Here is an 18,734-nt window from a genome sequence, read left to right on the forward strand (position 1 = left end):
TTCGTTGATAGCGACATGCCTAGCTAAATAGCATTTATAAGACAACGAATGAGACAATAAATATCAAGACCTCTAATTGATTTCTAACGAATTGCCAGAATTAAAATAGGGCGCACGAAAAATAATTTTGTTATATTCAGTTAGAGTATTTCAAGTAGACTTGTATATAAATGTTTTTTTACTGCCAGATTTTAATAGAACTGACGAAAATAATCAGTGTATCTAGAAGGAACCTGAATGCGCGTGCCTGCGCTCGAACACCTTGATAACATTGTTTCTGTATGTTTAAGGGTCTCTGCGGCCTTCTGGTGAATAGTATCTTTTAATTCATTTCAAATCCATCGACAAAAATGTAATTTCTAACTTTCTATTATTCAAAGACAATGTCGAACCGTAGCCTACCTGTAAATCGTAGGTGTGCCGACACACTCTAGACTCCATCTAAAAACGTTATAGCCCAAACAGGCGCTGCATCTGCACTCGCGGGTAGATGCCACAGAGAAAGACATTTATTTAAGTTTTAGATTGTTCACTGAGTTATACTCTCCCTTTTTTATACCTTCTCCTTGACTATAGATTCAGATAAACCTGTTGTACAGTTTAGGGGTGTAGTGGCACTGTGGATTTTAAACTATAAGAAATCCGATTCAGTTAACAAGCGCAGAGAATCGGCTTTGGCCACACTGAAACTGTCTGGCGGTTAGGATAACGGAAGAATAGGCCAACTATCCCAAGAAAACTCAGAATAGACATGAACATTTAGGACGTTATTCCACTTTAGGGGAGGTTTCACCGGACTTGAAATGTTATGAAATGAATGAATGAATGAATGTTCAACTTATATAGCGCCTATCTATATACCTAAGGTCGCTTTACAACACAGGTACAACCAATCACATGAAATGTCTTGTTGGTTTTCATTATACTTTTCTTTTTTTTAAGTTTGCATCAGCACAAAATGTATAGCAAAGATATATGACTGTAGAAAGTCTAAATATGCCTAAATAGTTTATAATTGTTAAGTGTTTAACAACTTTCAGAAATTAATAGACACTCACTAACTTTTCTTGGACAAGAACATAAACTATTTACGAACCTAAAGTACAAAGTAAAGGATGGGGAAAATGTGGACTACTACTACTGATGATGATGATAATGATGATGATGATGATGATGATGATGATGATGATGATGATAATAATAATAATAATAATAATTTGTATCATTGTGACAGAAAGATTGAGTACGCAGGCGATCTTCAACAGAACAACACGGCTTTTGTTTCGACTTAATCTCTCCTGAACTCCCCCTCCCATTCCAGAGCACAATTATTCTGTAATATTTTGCAACAGGGGTAAAATAATGAATTGTCTGTCCTCCCACCCTATCCCGTAATCCATATATGTAAGTGTTTCATATTTTTTCATTTTCCTATTTATGCCTCAATATATTGATATATTGATATATAATAATTGTGTCTTGATGATCTTAGATAGCACAAAAAATATAACTGGACTGTTTGTGTTTATTTAAGACTTTGTTCTTAACTTATCTGGTCATGAATGTAATTACTGAATGTTATATCAAATGTACGTTCCTTTTCCGTCACCGTGCAAGTATAGTGTTATTGTGCAACCGCTATTAGTCATCGATGACATGTAGCCTGGTTGTAAGATACGTTAAAATGTCTCATAATTGCATAACATCTTAATTGTGTTGTTCGTCACTGGATAAAATATACAAATGTCTAGAATTCTTATGCACGAGTTATGAGTTCAAATAGTATTGAGTTGTAGCTGAACAAATAAACGTATATTATACTCTGAATGCTTCTATTCCTGATCTGTAAACACAGTTTTTTTTAGAGAAACGGGTCTGAGAAAGATGAATCTTTAATGTTGGTTATCGATTTTAGCAGAATTTGAATAATGGCATATTATTCAAGACCAATACGTCCATTAAATACTCGAGGGAGGAGTTGGGGAGGAAGGAGGAGTTTGTAAACTGTACAGAAGTTGTGTCTAATTAGCCGACCTCCTCCTTAGAGCGCTCACACTTCAGCACTATCCCAACTCACCAACACTTATCCGAGCTGGTCTTTACTCTGAAATAATAGACGAAGCGAGACCAAACCGGGCTGAGCATTTGTTTTAAGGTAGTACTGAACATCCTGGACTACGAGCGGGATGCATGGTTTCTCCATACCTGCCTTTAGCGGCAACTGATCTTTTTTAGGAAGAAACGAAATAGACGCGCAGCACGGTGTAGTTCAGTGTAGTTCCTACACTGAACGCAGAGTAATAAAACTAGATCTGGAGTGCATCAAAACAACTGAAACGGAAATCGAGTCAGAAGGTGTTCCAGAGCAAGAGTAAGTGAGAGAGTGAGGGAGAGAGAGAGACACAGAGAGAGTGTGAGAGAGAGACAGAGAGAGACAGGGTTTGTTTAAAGGCCGCGCAGATATGATGTCCTACATTAAGCAGCCCCATTACGCCGTGAACGGGTTAACGCTGTCTGGCTCGGGCATGGACCTCCTACACTCAGCCGTCGGATATCAAAGTAAGTGGCTTTACTTTTTCATTTCATAGGTTTATTAAAACAAACAGTTCCAAACGATACAGAATTAAGACATATTAAAATTGCACGAAAAGAGGAACAATCCGACAGAGATTAAATGGACAATCTTTATGCGTGCTTTAAAAGCATTTAATGAATGTAGTAATGAATGTATTATTGTGCTGGGTAATATGAAATCAACTCAAATCAAAATAATGTTTAATTGAACATTTTACCTCTATTACGGTTTTTGATTTTTGCTTTGTTTTTGCCATTATAGTTCACTGACAGTGTTCACCTATTAAAGCTGGAATATTTTTTCTAATGAGAGAGGACATGTTGGGATTATAACATTTACAAAACAAATGACGGGCGGAGTCACAGACCACGTGCATTAGAATATTTCCTGAAGTACCTGATACATATAAGTATATTAAGAATTTATTAAGTATAATATTAAGTAGCCTATATATGTTACATGATATAATTAAACGCCAAAAACCGAAATACCGGACATGGGCGAACGTCTTTCGGTTAGAGGTTCTGAATGTCGGTTTCTATGTATTTTCGATTAATTGACCACTCTAAATTATTATATATAATAATATTGCATACAAATTTTATATCCTTCGACAGCTGCAGGAGATCGTGTGAGCAGTTGTCTGTTTAAGGAGAAATTACTTATCTCGTCTGGAAAGTTGTAGAACTTTGTATAGGCTATAGCATAACAAAAAGTTCACTTAAATATGTTACAATGATAGGTTTTCTATAAGAATAAAACTTTTTAACGAACAGTAAGAAAAAGACACATATTAGATCAAAGATAATGTGGATGACATAAATGTAAATTCATTTGCCCTAAACAAACAATAAATGGCATTATGAGTACTAAAACCTATATGAAAAGTAATGTATCATATATCCACTATGATGATCGATCGTAATCCAAATTCAAAATCAGTCGAAGTTTAATTTCATTGTGTGCCGTAAGATACCTAAACACCTGACAAAAACTAAAAATTTTTAATTCGTTTTGTCTATAATAAAACTCTGGGGTGCGTTTCCAGATGATCTTAGAGATTTACCAACAACTTTAAGAACATCAATTTTGCGAGTGTTTCCCAAAAGCCTTCGAAGGTGTTTTGAGTTCTTCACTCCGCCTCTGCATCTACACTGGAAAAGCTCCGCTAGTCGAAAACCAAACTACCTATTTACACTTTTTCATTTTTAGACCATAAAATATATATCTAGGAAATTACTTAATGGTTAGCCAATTAATTAATTAATCATATTAATAATAAGTAATTACTTTACACTTTCACTTAGTATCCATCGTATTTCAAACCTATAAATGTGCACACAAATAACGTTTCAAACGTTACGTTTCAAAACGATTTTTTTTCAGTAATTGTTGTATTTTCCTTATTTATTTTTCATGTGGGGAGTAAATTATTGGGTGGGGACATATACTCTTATGCCTTTATAACAGGGCTCAAGAAGCTGAGAGTGTGTATGAGGATCATTGTGCCATTCACTGCACTGACAGTTCCAGGAATGGTTCCAATTATATGAAAATATGAAAATCTATACTGATTTCATGCAATGCATCTTTAGTATGTGGAAATGTTCTATATATTGGTGAATGGCACAGCAGTGCTTTATGCACAGCAGTCACAACATACATACATTGGGATACAGCAGCTTGGTTTGCTCATGAGCAACACAGGAGTCTTCAGAAATCCATCACTGGTGTCACTTTAGTCTGGCCAAAGTTAAAAGTTACTTATATACGATTAATCAGTCCAAGTCATGTCAAGCTTTTTAGGCTAACTGTAGTTATTTCTTTTCAGAATGCATTTACTTGTTAGATTTTTTTTATATTTATACTAATTTAATACTACTGATACATTAGAAAAGACATTTTATTCTATTTAAATTATTTATTTAAATGTGTACATCAATAAATTTCATGCACTTCTATCAAGTTATCATCATTGTTTGATGTGAATGAAATGACTTAAATCCTGGAATAAAATGAAAAATATATATCTTTATGCTCAGATTTTAACTAAAAGACCTTTATAGTGGGTTGTTGGGACACCAGTAAACCATGATTCATACAACCAAAGTTAATTTAATTCTAGGAAAATACTGACTACATTATACATGCTAGTAGCTTTATTTTTTCTCAATAAATATGAAGTTTCATAATTTCATGATTATATATTAGCAAATGTGCTAATGCCATGCTTAAAACAAGAGTTTTTTAAAAGGGAAATTAGCGGCCTCTATCCTATTTGAGGTAGAACTGCATGGGAGCTTCGAGTTAAGAACTTAGTGAGTTACGAATGGGTCAGAACACTCTTATGTTACGAACAAGTTTAAGTATCACGTTAATTACTGATGAAGAGTTTCGGGAAACACTCGCAATTTTAAGAATATTCTTAAGTACGATCTTATGAAGTACTTGGCGTTACGAACGTTTTTGGAAATGCACCACTGAAACAACTGAAACAAGGTGTTCTGCACCTTTTCTCGTAACGGGTGGTGACCTTGCACTTACTGAATTTGCCCCAATGTCACTGTTTTAGCACAGCTGCCGAATGTTTATTCAGCTGCCGAATGTTTAAAACATTTGTATATAGAAATAATTTTTTATTTAATAAAAGTGAAATTTAAGGACCCAAAGGACATATTGCACTACAAAATGATACAAAAGTACATCTTATCAGGTCTAATGAATAAACTTCATTTGCAGACACTCCCAGAAAGCAGCGCAGAGAGAGAACAACTTTCACTCGTGCACAGCTTGACATCCTGGAAGCGCTGTTTGCCAAAACACGATATCCTGATATCTTTATGCGCGAGGAGGTCGCTCTAAAAATCAATCTACCAGAGTCAAGAGTTCAGGTAAGGTTTTGGTACTGTGATGTTTAAAAAAGTTGATATCAAATATATGCATTTGCATTGCGTGATAATTAGTTTGAAATGTGATTTTCAACCTCACCACTACACAAAAAAGATGCAAATGCATTTTCACGTTCGTGGTCTTCCATTACAGTCAGCCAATCAGATTCCACAGCCTTCCACTTTAATCAGCCAATGGGGTTCCACAACTTTCCACCTCAGGCAGCCAATCAGGACGGGACTATAGCACAGTACTAGAGCTTTTTTAAACACGGCCGCAGAAGCGAGTCCTTACAGTGAATCTACACTCGATCATTCTGCTGGTAATGCAGTTTCAAAATGTGGTAATGTTATTGCAGAAGAGGTGCTTTTTCTCCTTTAACATTTGAATTTTGACATCTTTTTAGGTGGTAGTGAGGTTGAAAATTACATTTAAAACGCATTATCACAGAAGAGAAGCCTCTCGCTGCAGCCTGCAGGAAGGCGGAGTTGGACATCCAACCCCGCCCACATCCAACTCCACCCCCTCTCAAGTCCGAAGCCACGCCCATGTTACGTTCGAAACTCGGACTGTTTTTGCTCCCAGTAAACAGAACTGCCAGAACTATTTACGCGTGTTTTATAAGTGTTTTAAGTGCAGAAGTGCATTTTAAATGCATTTTCAAGTACTTTAGCCTAAATTCCAGCACTTTTCAAATCTGAAACACAATACAACATTAAAATTGGTCAGGTAAATGTTCCTTCCCCTGTGTTTGAGGGGTGTTTCTTTATACTACCACATATCGTTTCAGGAGGACACTGCAAAGAATGTGACGCGCGCGAGGTGTGCGGAGTCGCGCGCTACGGTCACTCATGAAAGTATAACTAGCTTTATAGGGGAGACACGGAAAGGCATCGCTAAAAAGGAGAGCTCTTATGTGATTTAGGAATGTGGATCTTGTGTTTAAAAATGTCTTTTATAGAATTATTTGTTCAATTAATTGGTTCCACGCAGACAGATTTCTTCATAACTTATAATTAGTAGCAGGGCCGGAGTGGGACACTTTTTCAGCCCGGGAGTTTCATGCCCAAATCCGGCCCAAAATTATTTTTCCCTCCCAATCGGCCCAAACTAGAGACTGACATGAGCCGGCCCATCGGGAATCCTCCCGAATCTCCCGATTAGCCACTCCGGCTCTGATTAGTAGGCTTGAAAGTTACCGGATCGGCAGACAGTTCCCGGAACGCACCCTTCAAAATGAAAGAGTTCCCGGATCCTGTTCCGGCAGGATCCGGCTCAAATTAAGCCCTGATTACACCCCTTCTCCATTACCAACATTACCAACATACCCCTTCTCTATCACCAACATTATCAGTAAACAGTAAACATTACCATTTTAATTGTGTAGCAGAGTTGCCAACTCTCACGCATTGAGCATGAGACACACGCATTTGACCGTCTTCACACGCTCTCACGCCACACATCCGATTTCTCACGCCGAAAAAAAATCTAGTTTATTTACCTGTGATCTACATCTATAATTCATTGAGTTACTAGTTCGCTCTGGCGCCAACCACCGGTGATCGATCTATCGCGATATAATACTTTATTTGTGTCCATTTTACATCCCCCCGTCAACATTTTACGTTCGCCACCCAATAAATAAAAATAATGAATAACATACGTGGAACGATACACAAAGTAAACGAGGTATGTGTAAATTAAGCGCAACGACGTGTCTCTTGAACACTTGTGAGTTATGCGTATTTTCAGGTGCCACACAGTTATTCTCAAATGAAGAAGTAGTGAGTTGGCGCACGACAGCGCATTAGAGGGTGGAGTTGGATGTGGGCGGGGTTGGATGTCCAACTCCGCCTTCCTGCAGGCTAGCTAGACATACTTGTCACAGAATGCCAATGCATATTAAGTTGCTTGTGGAACATGTAAATGCAAATTTAAGATTACATTTCCATTTTGCGTATTACATTTTAATTTAAATTCTGAGACCGATTAACCACCATAATCAAACGACTGCCCCTGTACAAGTGGCTACAACTTTGTCCTGTTGTTCACTATAGGTGTGGTTTAAAAACCGTCGTGCTAAGTGTCGTCAACAACAGCAACAGAGCAGCGGGCAATCAAAGCCCCGTCCACCAAAAAAGAAAGCTTCTCCTGCGAGAGAGATCGCTTCCGAAACCAACACCAACAGACCTTATAGTCCAGTTCCACCTGCTCCAGGGACGGTCGTTACTCCAAATTCAAGCAGCGCCAGCGCTACGGTCTCTATCTGGAGTCCGGCCTCTATCTCCCCTCTGCCGGACCCCCTGTCTGTCTCGACCACCCATTGCATGCAACGAACCACTGCCTACCCGATGACATACACCCAGGCGCCAGCCTACACGCAGGGATATGCAAGCTCCTCGTCGTACTTCACTGGTCTAGACTGTAGCTCATACCTTTCTCCCATGCATCCGCAGCTGTCTGCCACTGGGGGCGCTCTCAGCCCCATCACCGCCTCATCCCTGGCAGGACACCTCGGTCATTCGCCGGCGTCCTTGTCCTCCCAGAGCTGCACCGCTGCATCGCTGGGCTTTGGGGGCGTTGATTGTTTGGATTACAAGGACCAAACAGCCTGGAAACTCAACTTCAACGCCTCGGATTGCCTGGACTACAAAGACCAGAATTCCTGGAAGTTCCAAGTCTTATAATAAAACGGGACGATTGATAAGGGATTTTTCGTTGAATAAAGCAAAACGTCCATGCAAAGGCAATGAATCTTTTCAGTCCGCGCAGTCTTCATTCTTTGTTGTCATGTTTTTTGGCTTCTCTTTTCTTTTACGCAAGGTGAACGACAAATTCTTGCATTGCATATTATTTTAAAGCAGAAGACGAAAATATATATTTTAAATATCTTATTACCATTTAATAACATACAAAACTAGAAATATAACAATTTGAAGTTAGCAAAGCTGTAATAGATATAAATATTCTTACATTTTGTACATTTTAGATGAAGTTGCAGTATTAGTCTGATATACATTTTTTTAAATGAAAACTACTTATTACTACTGCTTGTTTTTCGTGAAACTGCTTAACATCTTGTTCTTATTTTGTCATCATCTTATAATAATGTGTAGTCTATATCATGTGATTCATTTGTAATTACTACCAATGACAATCAATGTGAAGACTGACTGGAGACAAAATGACAGGGTGACTGTTCAGATATTGTAGCCTACTGCTTGATAATATTCTAAGAATAGGAAAAGCCATAAACATCTCCAGCCCTGAGGTGTTTGAAATTCTGACCGATATATCAGAGGTGTCAGCCAATGCCTTCAGCAATATTACAAGAATCTGCAGTACATGGAAATTTTTCTCTTTGCTTTTTTATCTTTTTTTAGTACTTATTTCAGAATATTTCAGTTATGAATGAGTAAAATTATTACAAAATTAAATCCAAAACAAAAAGGCCTTCTAGGGAGAATTGAGCTATTTACATGATGGAGATTTGCACCAGTCTGAGAGGAGAAAAACAATAAATCAATGTGAAGATGTGCAGAAAAGTGAAGAAATGCTGAGATGAATTCAACAGAAGAATCGAGAGGATGTGGCCTTTCCCCTAGCAAAGAGCCCAATGCATTCTAGATTCAGTCTGAGGTCAGATTATAAGTAGAAGGTATTTGATATACAAACACATGTACTTAAAGGCTTCATGGCAGCTGGTTTGAGTCGAGTTTGAGCGGTTGATTTTAACCAGTGGAGTTTAACTGGTTGAGCTGACCGAAGTTATTGTTTTTAATTTCTCACAAAAGTTAATCTCCTTGGATGATAGTGACAGTGAAATATAGAGGATCCAAGTTTCTTCAGCAACCAAAACATAAATCATAAAACCACAAAGATCCATAGACTTGCTATTATGTAATATTATGTTTTTTGGTATTTTTTCTTTTGTGTAGACTGTAACATTTCTTGTTTTTCAATTGAAGTTCCTTGAAGTAAAATTGTGGTAATTTGCTTTGCATTAATAGTAATGTCATTACCACCATAGCTATAATTAATAGTGATCTAGTATCAGTATCAAAATTAAATATATAGATAGTGAGTTTTTTTTTCTTGCAAAAGTAATATGTTAAAATGTTAACAAGGATTTGGATCACAGGTTACATGTGATTACATTTGCAGGTCATCACAAATCCTAAAATGTTTGATTTCTAGAAAACTGTAAACCTTTATTCTTTTATTTTCCTGCTTTTTGGGTGGTGGTTTGAACTGCAGTTATAGCAGCAACATTATGTACTATTGCATCTGATTGCCTTATGTTTTCTTGCATGATCTTCACAAATATTCAACACTTTCCCTGTTTGCTTTTGCTTATGTTCTCTCAGCGGGTTCAACAATTTTCATGTTTCAAAAAATTTAATAACTTCTAATAAAGTTATTTGTCCTGATGTTTTAAAATACATACAGCATTTTGTTGTGTTTAGGACATCAAACAACAAGCTTATTAATCATGCATATCAACTTAGAGATATATTAAATTAAACATTGTCTCAGACCAGAACAGCACAACACACTGAAGAGCAAAAATGCTGCAGCCAAGTGTCCCAGGTCTCTGGGAGAAGGTCTGAGACCACCAGAAGGATGAGACAGGAATATTAAGATTATACATGTACATTCACTGGCTCAGTTCAACTGCTCGGTAATGCAAATATCTAATCCATCACATGTCAGCTAAACATCCATAAATTTTTGTGAGTAGTGTATATATTATAAAGAGCCTCTAACCTCTCAATGCATTTAGGCATGTAGACATGTAAAGCTGCTTTGTGACAACATATGTTCTAAAAAGTGCAATATAAATAAAATAATCTTTGAGAGCAAGCATGTAGAGGTTTGGATATATGACTCTCCCAGTACTGGAGGGGGCCCTGTGTTCTGCTGATTTTCGGGTCTTCTATCTCAACACTTCAACAGTGGCATCAGCAGTGACATTGTGAGTTTTTCTGGCCTCCATGAGCATAGCCAGAAAATGATGCCACATTTTTTTTCCTGAGAAGCAAAAACAGATAATACGAGTAACTCTGAAATCGATCTCAAACTCATGGAAAAAATATCAAGCAGGTTAACTAACTGTCCTGTGTGGAAGCTGCAGCTGATGTTGAATGTGACTGTCTACACCAGGGCCATTGAAACAGCAGAACACTAAACAAATTTACACAGTACAGACTAAAAGACACAATCAGTGTCAAATCAGCTTGTCTGGTGACAACAGTGGCTGATGCGTAGCGCTGGAGTTGTGTGGCATTCATTATCCAGTTCTGCAAGGCACTGTTCATGGTCATCAGCAGAGCCGGAGTGGCTAATCGGGAGATTCGGGAGGATTCCCGATGGGCCGGCTCATGTCAATCTCTAGTTTGGGCCGATTGGGAGGGGAAAATAATTTTGGGCCGGATTTGGGCATGAAACTCCCGGGCTGAAAAAGTGTCCCACTCCGGCCCTGGTCATCAGTGTGGGGTGTGGCCAAAGTACATCCACTTCACTGACTTTCTCTGACTCTTCCAGTCTCTCTGTATCGTTGCTGCAACCTGCTTATGATACTCTGCAACACTCTAAGCTCAGTCAGCCACTTCCGTCTGAGAACGTCCTGTTTGAAGCCTCGCAATGAAGATAATTAATTGTTAGTTGTTGTGTCATCTTGGTCTCATTATGTCAAAATATGAACAACATGATGAGCAGGACTGTTTAAAATACCAATTCTAATTGAAATTTTATTGGTCGATTCATTGATCACCTGTTGTAAATTTTTCCACTGTGCTGCTTGTTTGAGAACAGCAAGTTGTGCAAAAAGTACTGCAACATTGAACAGTTGGGCATGTGCATTCAAAAGTTGAGAAAAGGTCACATCACCTGTTACCCAAAAGCCAAACATCCATAACTTTTTGTGAGTAGTGTATATATTATAAAGAGCCTCTAACCTCTAAATTAACAGGATGCTAACAAATTAAAGCAAACAAACTTAGCTAATCTTTTTAATTGTGTTTCATACTGGCCTGGGGGTTCCTTCTATCACTCTAATGCTCTTCCCCGCTTTTGTTAATGAATCTTAGATTTATATAGCGCCTTTCAAGAACCCAATTATCACAGATACAACAGACAATAATGAAACATTTGAAGTAAATTTGGTGATTCCCCACCTTTAAACATGTTTTAAATTGTACTGAAAGGTACACCACAAAATGTATGTAGCTTTAGTCACTGTTATTGCAAAGAATTAAATAAATTAAAGTAGATTTATAGACAACACATTAGTGTATGTTTAGGTTAATGAAACATTTAAAAAGATTACCATATACTGGGTGATCATATGCAAGAGTAAGTTAAGATTAAAATCATCCATTATATTTTTAATCATTGTATTAAACATGATTGGTGCCGTGTTTTGTGGGTGTTTAGTGCAGACTGAGCTGGTGGCTCTACAAGGTTAATCCATTTGTGCACTATGCTGTACTAATCACTCTTCATCTACACACACACACACACACACACACACACACACGCGCGCGCGCGCACACACGCATGCACACACCCTCCACACTCCTTCTCCCTATGTTAATCTGCTGGTCTGTTGGTCAGCACTTTGTGGAGACAGCAGATGGATTTGGGGTAATCCTGCTTCATAGTCCAGATGAAACCACCACACAGACCTTGAAGAAGGTGAACTCAGAAAACTGCTCTCACATTCACAGGCAAACACACTAATTAAAAACACAGGTCTCTCTCAAACGTATCTCAAACGACATAATTATGAAACAAAGGCAACTTTACAATCTCCTTTCAGTTTACAGGGTTTAGTACTGTTTTTTCTCCTATTAATTCAGGATTTATAGGTTTGATAACTGTACAAAATGACTTGAATCAGACCAATTAGTGAAGGAAAAATACTAAATTGCAGAGTGCAGTTCTGACCTGGAATTTGTTTAGTATATATAGTCTATATTGTCTGTGCTAGCTGTTTGAGGAAGAAGGCTAGCAGTATCAGCAGAGACACAACACACCACACACCCAGGTCACGACCTCTTAGCCATGTTGCTATCTGGGCTATCCAGCACATACTAACAGATTAATAACCCCCAGTCTGTGCCTTCTGTGCCTCACTGACCCACAGAATCTCATCTCTCAGGATTTACAATATACCACCTCTACAGTGCCACTCTTATTATTACTTGCATATAGCACAAAGTCACAATGTAACTTTTTTTAGCTTTACTTTGCATTCTATCACCTTAGACCTTATATGATGCATATGTCTTACACAACATGGTCATATTGTGAAACACTATAACTTGGCTACACACCAGATGATTTTTTATTCAGTTTACTGTCATACTGGACATGTTTGTTATTTGCTGATTGTTCATGACATTAATTTACTATTTCTAACCTTGGAAATGTGAAAATTTTGTCATCTGTATATATTATATGTAACAAAATGTCGTTATACGTGAAATAATACCACCATCCAGTGGTCACATCAAGAACTGCACACAGAAGAGTTACAAAAAAGGGAAACGATATAAATTGAATAGAAGCAATTTGTTGAGTTTTATTTGAGTGATATTTTGGAAGGCAAACAAAAGGAGCCTCTGTGCACATTCAACCGTGTAGTTACTGAGATAAAGTTTCCTTAACAGGTAACAGACATGTAAGCCAATCTGGATCAGTCTCTTAATAAAGTGGTTTTTAGAAAAATATTACTGATAAATGATCTTGAAACAGGACTGCTGGTTAAAATGAGGTGAGTGCTTGTATTACTCAGACTGTCTCCGCCATCTGGTGGGTGTCCTTTAACGTTTTGGGGGGTAGATGCCTCAAACACACCAGTCTATTCCCTTTCTGCTATTGCTATCAGGTGAGTTTCAATCTCTTCTTCACTTAGAGTTCTGAGAAACAAAGGGGACAGATAATTAGGAGGAACTGCACTTCACCATAGATGTTAGCCTGAAGTTAAAATCAAATCAGGGTGTTGGGAAATACACAAGCAAGTTAACAACAAAACAGTATCACGGTGTATTAAAAACATCCCTTTGTTATTTCATCTACATCGTTTCAACATGGGCTACGTTCTCAACAGCTGTACAGCTTTGGACCACGTTACATTAGAGTAGGTAGAGTACGTCAAGCCTCATCCTACTCACAAGGCACCGGTATGCAGGTTTTGTATAATGCCACCACACACACACACACACACACACACACACACACACACACACACACACACACACACACACACACACACACACACACACACACACACACACACACACACACACACACACACACACGGCATAGCATGCTCCATACCTGAACTTGGGGTTCTCTTTGCTTACTACGCCAATTTCTAATTCACTGGACTTGAAATCCATTGATAAGACAGATGACAGGCAGGAAATAGCCAACTAGAGGACAGAAGGAAAACACAAAAGTGCAATGAGAGTGAGTTTTCATGCATAGCAACCATTACCATTACTGGTAACCATTACCAGTTAATCACTACCAGGTAACCAGGTACCAGTTAACGAAACAGGGATACAGGTGAAACATTTCACAATGACTTGCAATGGAAAGATACAGCCACATTTGTAAAGGATGCCGAGTCACACACATCACCAGCCAATTTAACCAGTTTCTGTAAAATTTTTAAAGCTCACAATAAAAAAACAGGATTTCATTTTTATTCACGATATTTGAAAAGATTATTAAAAAGGAAAAACACATAATCAAGTTTAACTACAGTCTCACATAATGAAGAAAGCTGTGCACTGCTAAATTTTTCACAGACACAGTAAAGACATGGTGAACCCAGAACCTTGTCCTGATTTAATTTATGGCTCTTATTTGCTCAACACATGTGGTGCCCTCCCACCTCCACAGTCCGGTTGTAGGTGAGTTCTTGAGATTTCTTCAGTTTTTTCTCCAGGTAACTATTTGCCTCTGTGTGTTTGGCGCCCACACCTGTGGCCCGGAAACCACAGAAATATCCGGCAGGGTCACATTTATACAACATCGGTCCCCACTGTGGGTCCATGGCAATCAGGATCATGCCTAAAACCAGATCGAGAATGTATGTCCTCATGAAGACAGCAACTAAAGATTGTGTGCATGTGTGTGTGCACGTGTGTGTATGCCGGGATGGGTGTAATAATACAATCTGAAATGAGTTCAAGAATAACAACTGATTCCCCTAAACAACAAACAAAAAACAATAAACAAGTAGACTCACAGCAGCCAAGAGGCCTCATCTCAGCATTCTGGGTGTAGACCTGTGAGATGTCCGCAATGCGCCGACACAACATATCTGCCGTGATGTCATAGCCGAACTTGTACTTCCACTCAGCGGCCTCCACACGAGCACGGTGCACCTGAGAGCGGCTGTCAGCTGCCCACCACAACATAAAAGGCTGTGCGTGTGTATTTCAATATTGTGTCTCGAAATAGAGAATTCTGAGATGTGTTATATTTGAGAAAGGAAAACACAGAGATATATGTACACTACATATGTACAAAAGTTTGGACACGCTTACCTTTGCATATAGACAAATATACACTACCCGGCCACTTTATTAGGTACACCTGTCCAACTGCTCATTAACGTAAATGTTCAACCAATCACACGGCAGCAACTCAATGCTTTTAGACTTGTAGACATGGCCAAGAAGATCTGATACAGTTCAAAAATCAGAATGGGGAAGAAAGGTGATTTAAGTGACTTTGAACATGGCATAGTTGTTGGTGCCAGACGGGCTGGTCTGAGTATTTCAGAAACTGCTGCTCTACTGGGATTTTCACACACAACCATCTCTAGGATTTACAGAGAATGGTCAGAAAAAGAGAAAATATCCGGTTCACTGTACTCTAATGGCCTCCACAGTCACCAGACCTTAATCCAATAGAACACCTTTGGGACGTGGTGGAACAGGAGATTCGCATCATGGATGAACAGCCAACAAATCTGCAGCAACTGTGTGATGCTATCATGTCAATATGGACCAGAATCTCTGAGCAATGTTTCCTGTACCTTATTGAATCTGTGTCACGAAGGATTAAGGCAGTTCTGAAGGCAAAAGGGGGTCCAACCCGGTACTAGCAAGGTGTACCTAATAAAGTGGCATGTAAATAATTAATGTATATTTTTTCCCAAAACAATGTATACAGTATATAATTAAAATAATTGTAATAACGACATTTCAAACAAAATTTTATTGCCTGCTCAAAAAATTCATAATTCATACATGAAAATGGTTTCATAGGTGCTGCCTCATGAAGCTGGTTAAGAACTCCAAAAGCATCCAGAGCAACATCTAAAACTGTCCAGCAATGGGTGTCCCTGAAGAACTTTACAATCACCATATAGCGTAGCCATATGTTATTATTTCATTATTTTGATACCTTCACCATTTTTCTAAAATGTGGAAAATATTAAAAATAAAGAAACTAGGTGTGTCCAAAATTTTGACTGGTAGTGTATGTCTGTGTGTATATGTGAGACACAGATGCAGGTATGTAAGAACATTTATAATCATGTCAGCGTGTCTGTGCAGTACAGTAAGATAAGCTGCTCACCATAATGTCCAGTCATTACACACCCGATGCGTGGAGTGAGATGGAACATGTTTGAAATAGTAGATGGGTCTAGAAGTTTGTCCTGCATGTGGGGAAGAAGAAAGAGAAACAAATGAATAGATATCAGATACACACACACACTTTTAGAAATCAGAGAGGGTCTCTCCACTGCTCTTGCTATCATTTATCATTGTAATTTCACGCCTACGCACAAAACTTCAATAATGATACATCAGCTAATCTGTGTAACATAAGAGTACCTTGCATTTCCTTTCGCTGTACACTGTGTGTGTGAGAATGTGTGTGGTGTGTACAGTGAACCACTCTGACAATAATGTTGTAAGTGAAATGTAAGAATACGACTCTGATAAATATGAGACAGCGTCATGCACACTGAGCACTAACCCAAGTATACATTAGACTGTTTTATGATTCTTGATTAAGGAATATCCACATGAAAATGTAAAAAAGACTGAAGACACTTTAAAAAAGGATTTATATTTCTGGATTGCTTGAAGGTTCAACACTTTTGTTTTATACATATACCCAACACTAAGTTAAATGCGTTTCTGTAAAAAAGCGAAACTATATGGAGGGCCTCAAGAACTAGGATGACCCTATTTTAAACCACTTCAAGAGGTGGTCAGATATTTAAACTACTACAGGAGGTGAACAGACTATATAAAAGAAAATAGGAACAATACTCATAGGAGCGATATTATTGGCCCCCATCCCCCCACCAAATAATAACATGCTTTGGACTGTGTAGTATAAACGTATAATCTTTGTAGTATAAATCTAAAGTCTTTGCTATAACACCATCCAGATACAAATTGCAATGAAATTACCAAGAGTAAACATGCCTATTGAGCATCAGCATATTACTTCATGATGTGGTCTATGTTCAGGTATATTATGCAAGTGTAACCACATTCAGTTCATCCATGTTCACATGCACCAAAAATCTCTCCCTCTCATCATATTCCCTATTGTAACCATCCAGAAACTAAGGAGTCTTTATTAAAAACACAGAAAAACATTGTAGTTATCAAAGCACCTAATCATGATTTATGTACACCATAACAAAAAAAGAAGTTGGGAAATGTGGTATAAGTGGATTTGTCAAGATGCAAGAATGAAGAGTGTAATTTGCATCATGGTATTCTAATATAAACTCAGAAATTATACCAGGGTCTACTACCATATGCATGCATGGGTCTGCATGCTGATACCAACTAATCATCTTTTTTTACTGGGACATTAAAGGTCAACACAGTTCTGAGATCAGCTTTACATGAAGGTTGATATGTTTACTAGTTTTTTAAACAAAGTTCTGAAAGTATTGCATTGTTATGGTTCAGAAACCTTCACTGACAAATGTCAAACCATCTTCAGCTCTAAATGCTCTACTTCTCCTAAGAATCTTATTAGATCTCCTGCATCTAAACAAAGCTAGTATACAGGATTTCAACTGAATCTGAAAATTAAAAGCACTAGCGTAATTCTTCTCCCACTTGCTCAGTTTGTTTTTATGTTATTTGGAAAACTGAGAATCCATGGGTGGCATACCGGAACTTTCTTCTGTGTGACAACCACGGCACAGTCTTTCCCTCTGATGCCCACCGAGGTCAGGCCACTCTGGGCGATGGCCTTAAATGCATACTCTGAGTTTAAAAATTACACAGAAAAGAGAACAGACAGGATCATTAGAAGGAGGTCAATGTGTGTGATGTTTCAGCAGAACATCAGCATTGTTATCTATAAGTAAAAGCACACCAGATATGGCAGACACGGAATCCTTTGTTGTCTGTGTAAACTAAATATGTCATGGACAACGTGTAGTTGTGTTTTAGTTCTAAAAACGGCCAATGGTTGTAATCTGTTGTAATCTTTGTGTGGGCCTAAATATGATTGTAAATGATCATGTAAGTGTAAATGAGATTTTGAATGTAAGTGATTACGATATTAAACAAGTCAGAGTCACTAACTGCAAAGTCACTGAGAGATTCGCTGCTGAAATAAATGGAGGCCTGTCAAGCCTACCTGTGTATTTTTAACCACCTGTAATTACTGTACATATATTATCATTATACATGAGAAAAATGCACAGCTGCTCTTTCATTTGTCCGTTGAAAAACGTATAAGGAGACCGTAGTGCCAAGGCATCGCTTCCATAGTCCTGGAAAATATCTAGAAACACTAACAGTCGGAGTGGCATTTGAGCTTCAAGTTAAGGAATCGCTTACCGACTTGATAAAGACGACCTTCTGGCGAAAATATAGTGATGTGTCGATCAAATCCCGCGTTAGAGCCCCGAGACATCGCTTATAACTATTAAACTATATTTTGTCCTACAACGAGTAAATGCATTTAACGAACAAGTAAAAATAAGTGTTTGCTAGACGTGTAAAAACAGGCGACAGTGAATAAGCTTTCTGCTCCCAGACTTCGTCTTTCTACTTTCTCTTTCAGTTGTGAGCTACTCTTCATCCGTCATGAGGAAGTTGCTATCGGGTAGTCGACAGTCCGCCCTTAATCTCTAAAATATAGCCTATAAGATTTAGTTTCATCGTTTTATGGACCTTTTTAAAAGCTCGATATCGTCGAAGAGACATTTATACCGAGCTACTTTTCAAAGAGCCTCAAACTGCGGAGCGACGAGCCTCCA

General features: G+C 38.2%; 2 protein-coding genes across 2 annotated transcripts; one reads left to right on the forward strand and one right to left on the reverse strand.

Moving 5' to 3' along the window:
• The first annotated feature begins 2,462 nt into the window (after positions 1 to 2,462).
• Positions 2,463 to 8,178, forward strand: otx5 (orthodenticle homolog 5). Its single transcript, XM_076976530.1, has 3 exons — positions 2,463 to 2,559; positions 5,315 to 5,466; positions 7,522 to 8,178. The coding sequence occupies exons 1-3, from the start codon at positions 2,463 to 2,465 to the stop codon at positions 8,149 to 8,151; spliced, it is 879 nt and encodes a 292-aa protein (XP_076832645.1). The 3' UTR covers positions 8,152 to 8,178.
• A 4,851-nt stretch (positions 8,179 to 13,029) lies between these two features.
• psma6l (proteasome 20S subunit alpha 6, like) lies at positions 13,030 to 18,524 on the reverse strand. Its single transcript, XM_076976850.1, has 7 exons — positions 18,313 to 18,524; positions 17,636 to 17,730; positions 16,067 to 16,148; positions 14,727 to 14,882; positions 14,370 to 14,548; positions 13,808 to 13,902; positions 13,030 to 13,386 (listed from the first exon to the last, which is right to left on the reverse strand). The coding sequence occupies exons 1-7, from the start codon at positions 18,386 to 18,388 to the stop codon at positions 13,329 to 13,331; spliced, it is 741 nt and encodes a 246-aa protein (XP_076832965.1). The 5' UTR covers positions 18,389 to 18,524; the 3' UTR covers positions 13,030 to 13,328.
• Positions 18,525 to 18,734: the final 210 nt, after the last annotated feature.

Source organism: Brachyhypopomus gauderio, chromosome 16 (genome assembly GCF_052324685.1).
Source record: "Brachyhypopomus gauderio isolate BG-103 chromosome 16, BGAUD_0.2, whole genome shotgun sequence".
Taxonomy (NCBI): Eukaryota; Metazoa; Chordata; class Actinopteri; order Gymnotiformes; family Hypopomidae; genus Brachyhypopomus; species Brachyhypopomus gauderio.

Bases quoted from the DNA above. Each gene is read 5' to 3' on its own strand.
- otx5 (XM_076976530.1), top strand. From the start codon at position 2,463: ATGATGTCCTACATTAAGCAGCCCCATTACGCCGTGAACGGGTTAACG. The intron at 2,560-5,314 runs GTAAGTGGCTTT...CTTCATTTGCAG, and splicing joins CTCAGCCGTCGGATATCAAA to ACACTCCCAGAAAGCAGCGC. The intron at 5,467-7,521 runs GTAAGGTTTTGG...TGTTCACTATAG, and splicing joins TACCAGAGTCAAGAGTTCAG to GTGTGGTTTAAAAACCGTCG.
- psma6l (XM_076976850.1), bottom strand. From the start codon at position 18,388: ATGTCTCGGGGCTCTAACGCGGGATTTGATCGACACATCACTATATTT. The intron at 14,883-16,066 runs GTGAGCAGCTTA...TGTGGTGGGCAG, and splicing joins TGTAATGACTGGACATTATG to CTGACAGCCGCTCTCAGGTG. The intron at 14,549-14,726 runs GTGAGTCTACTT...ATCTGGTTTTAG, and splicing joins GATGAGGCCTCTTGGCTGCT to GCATGATCCTGATTGCCATG.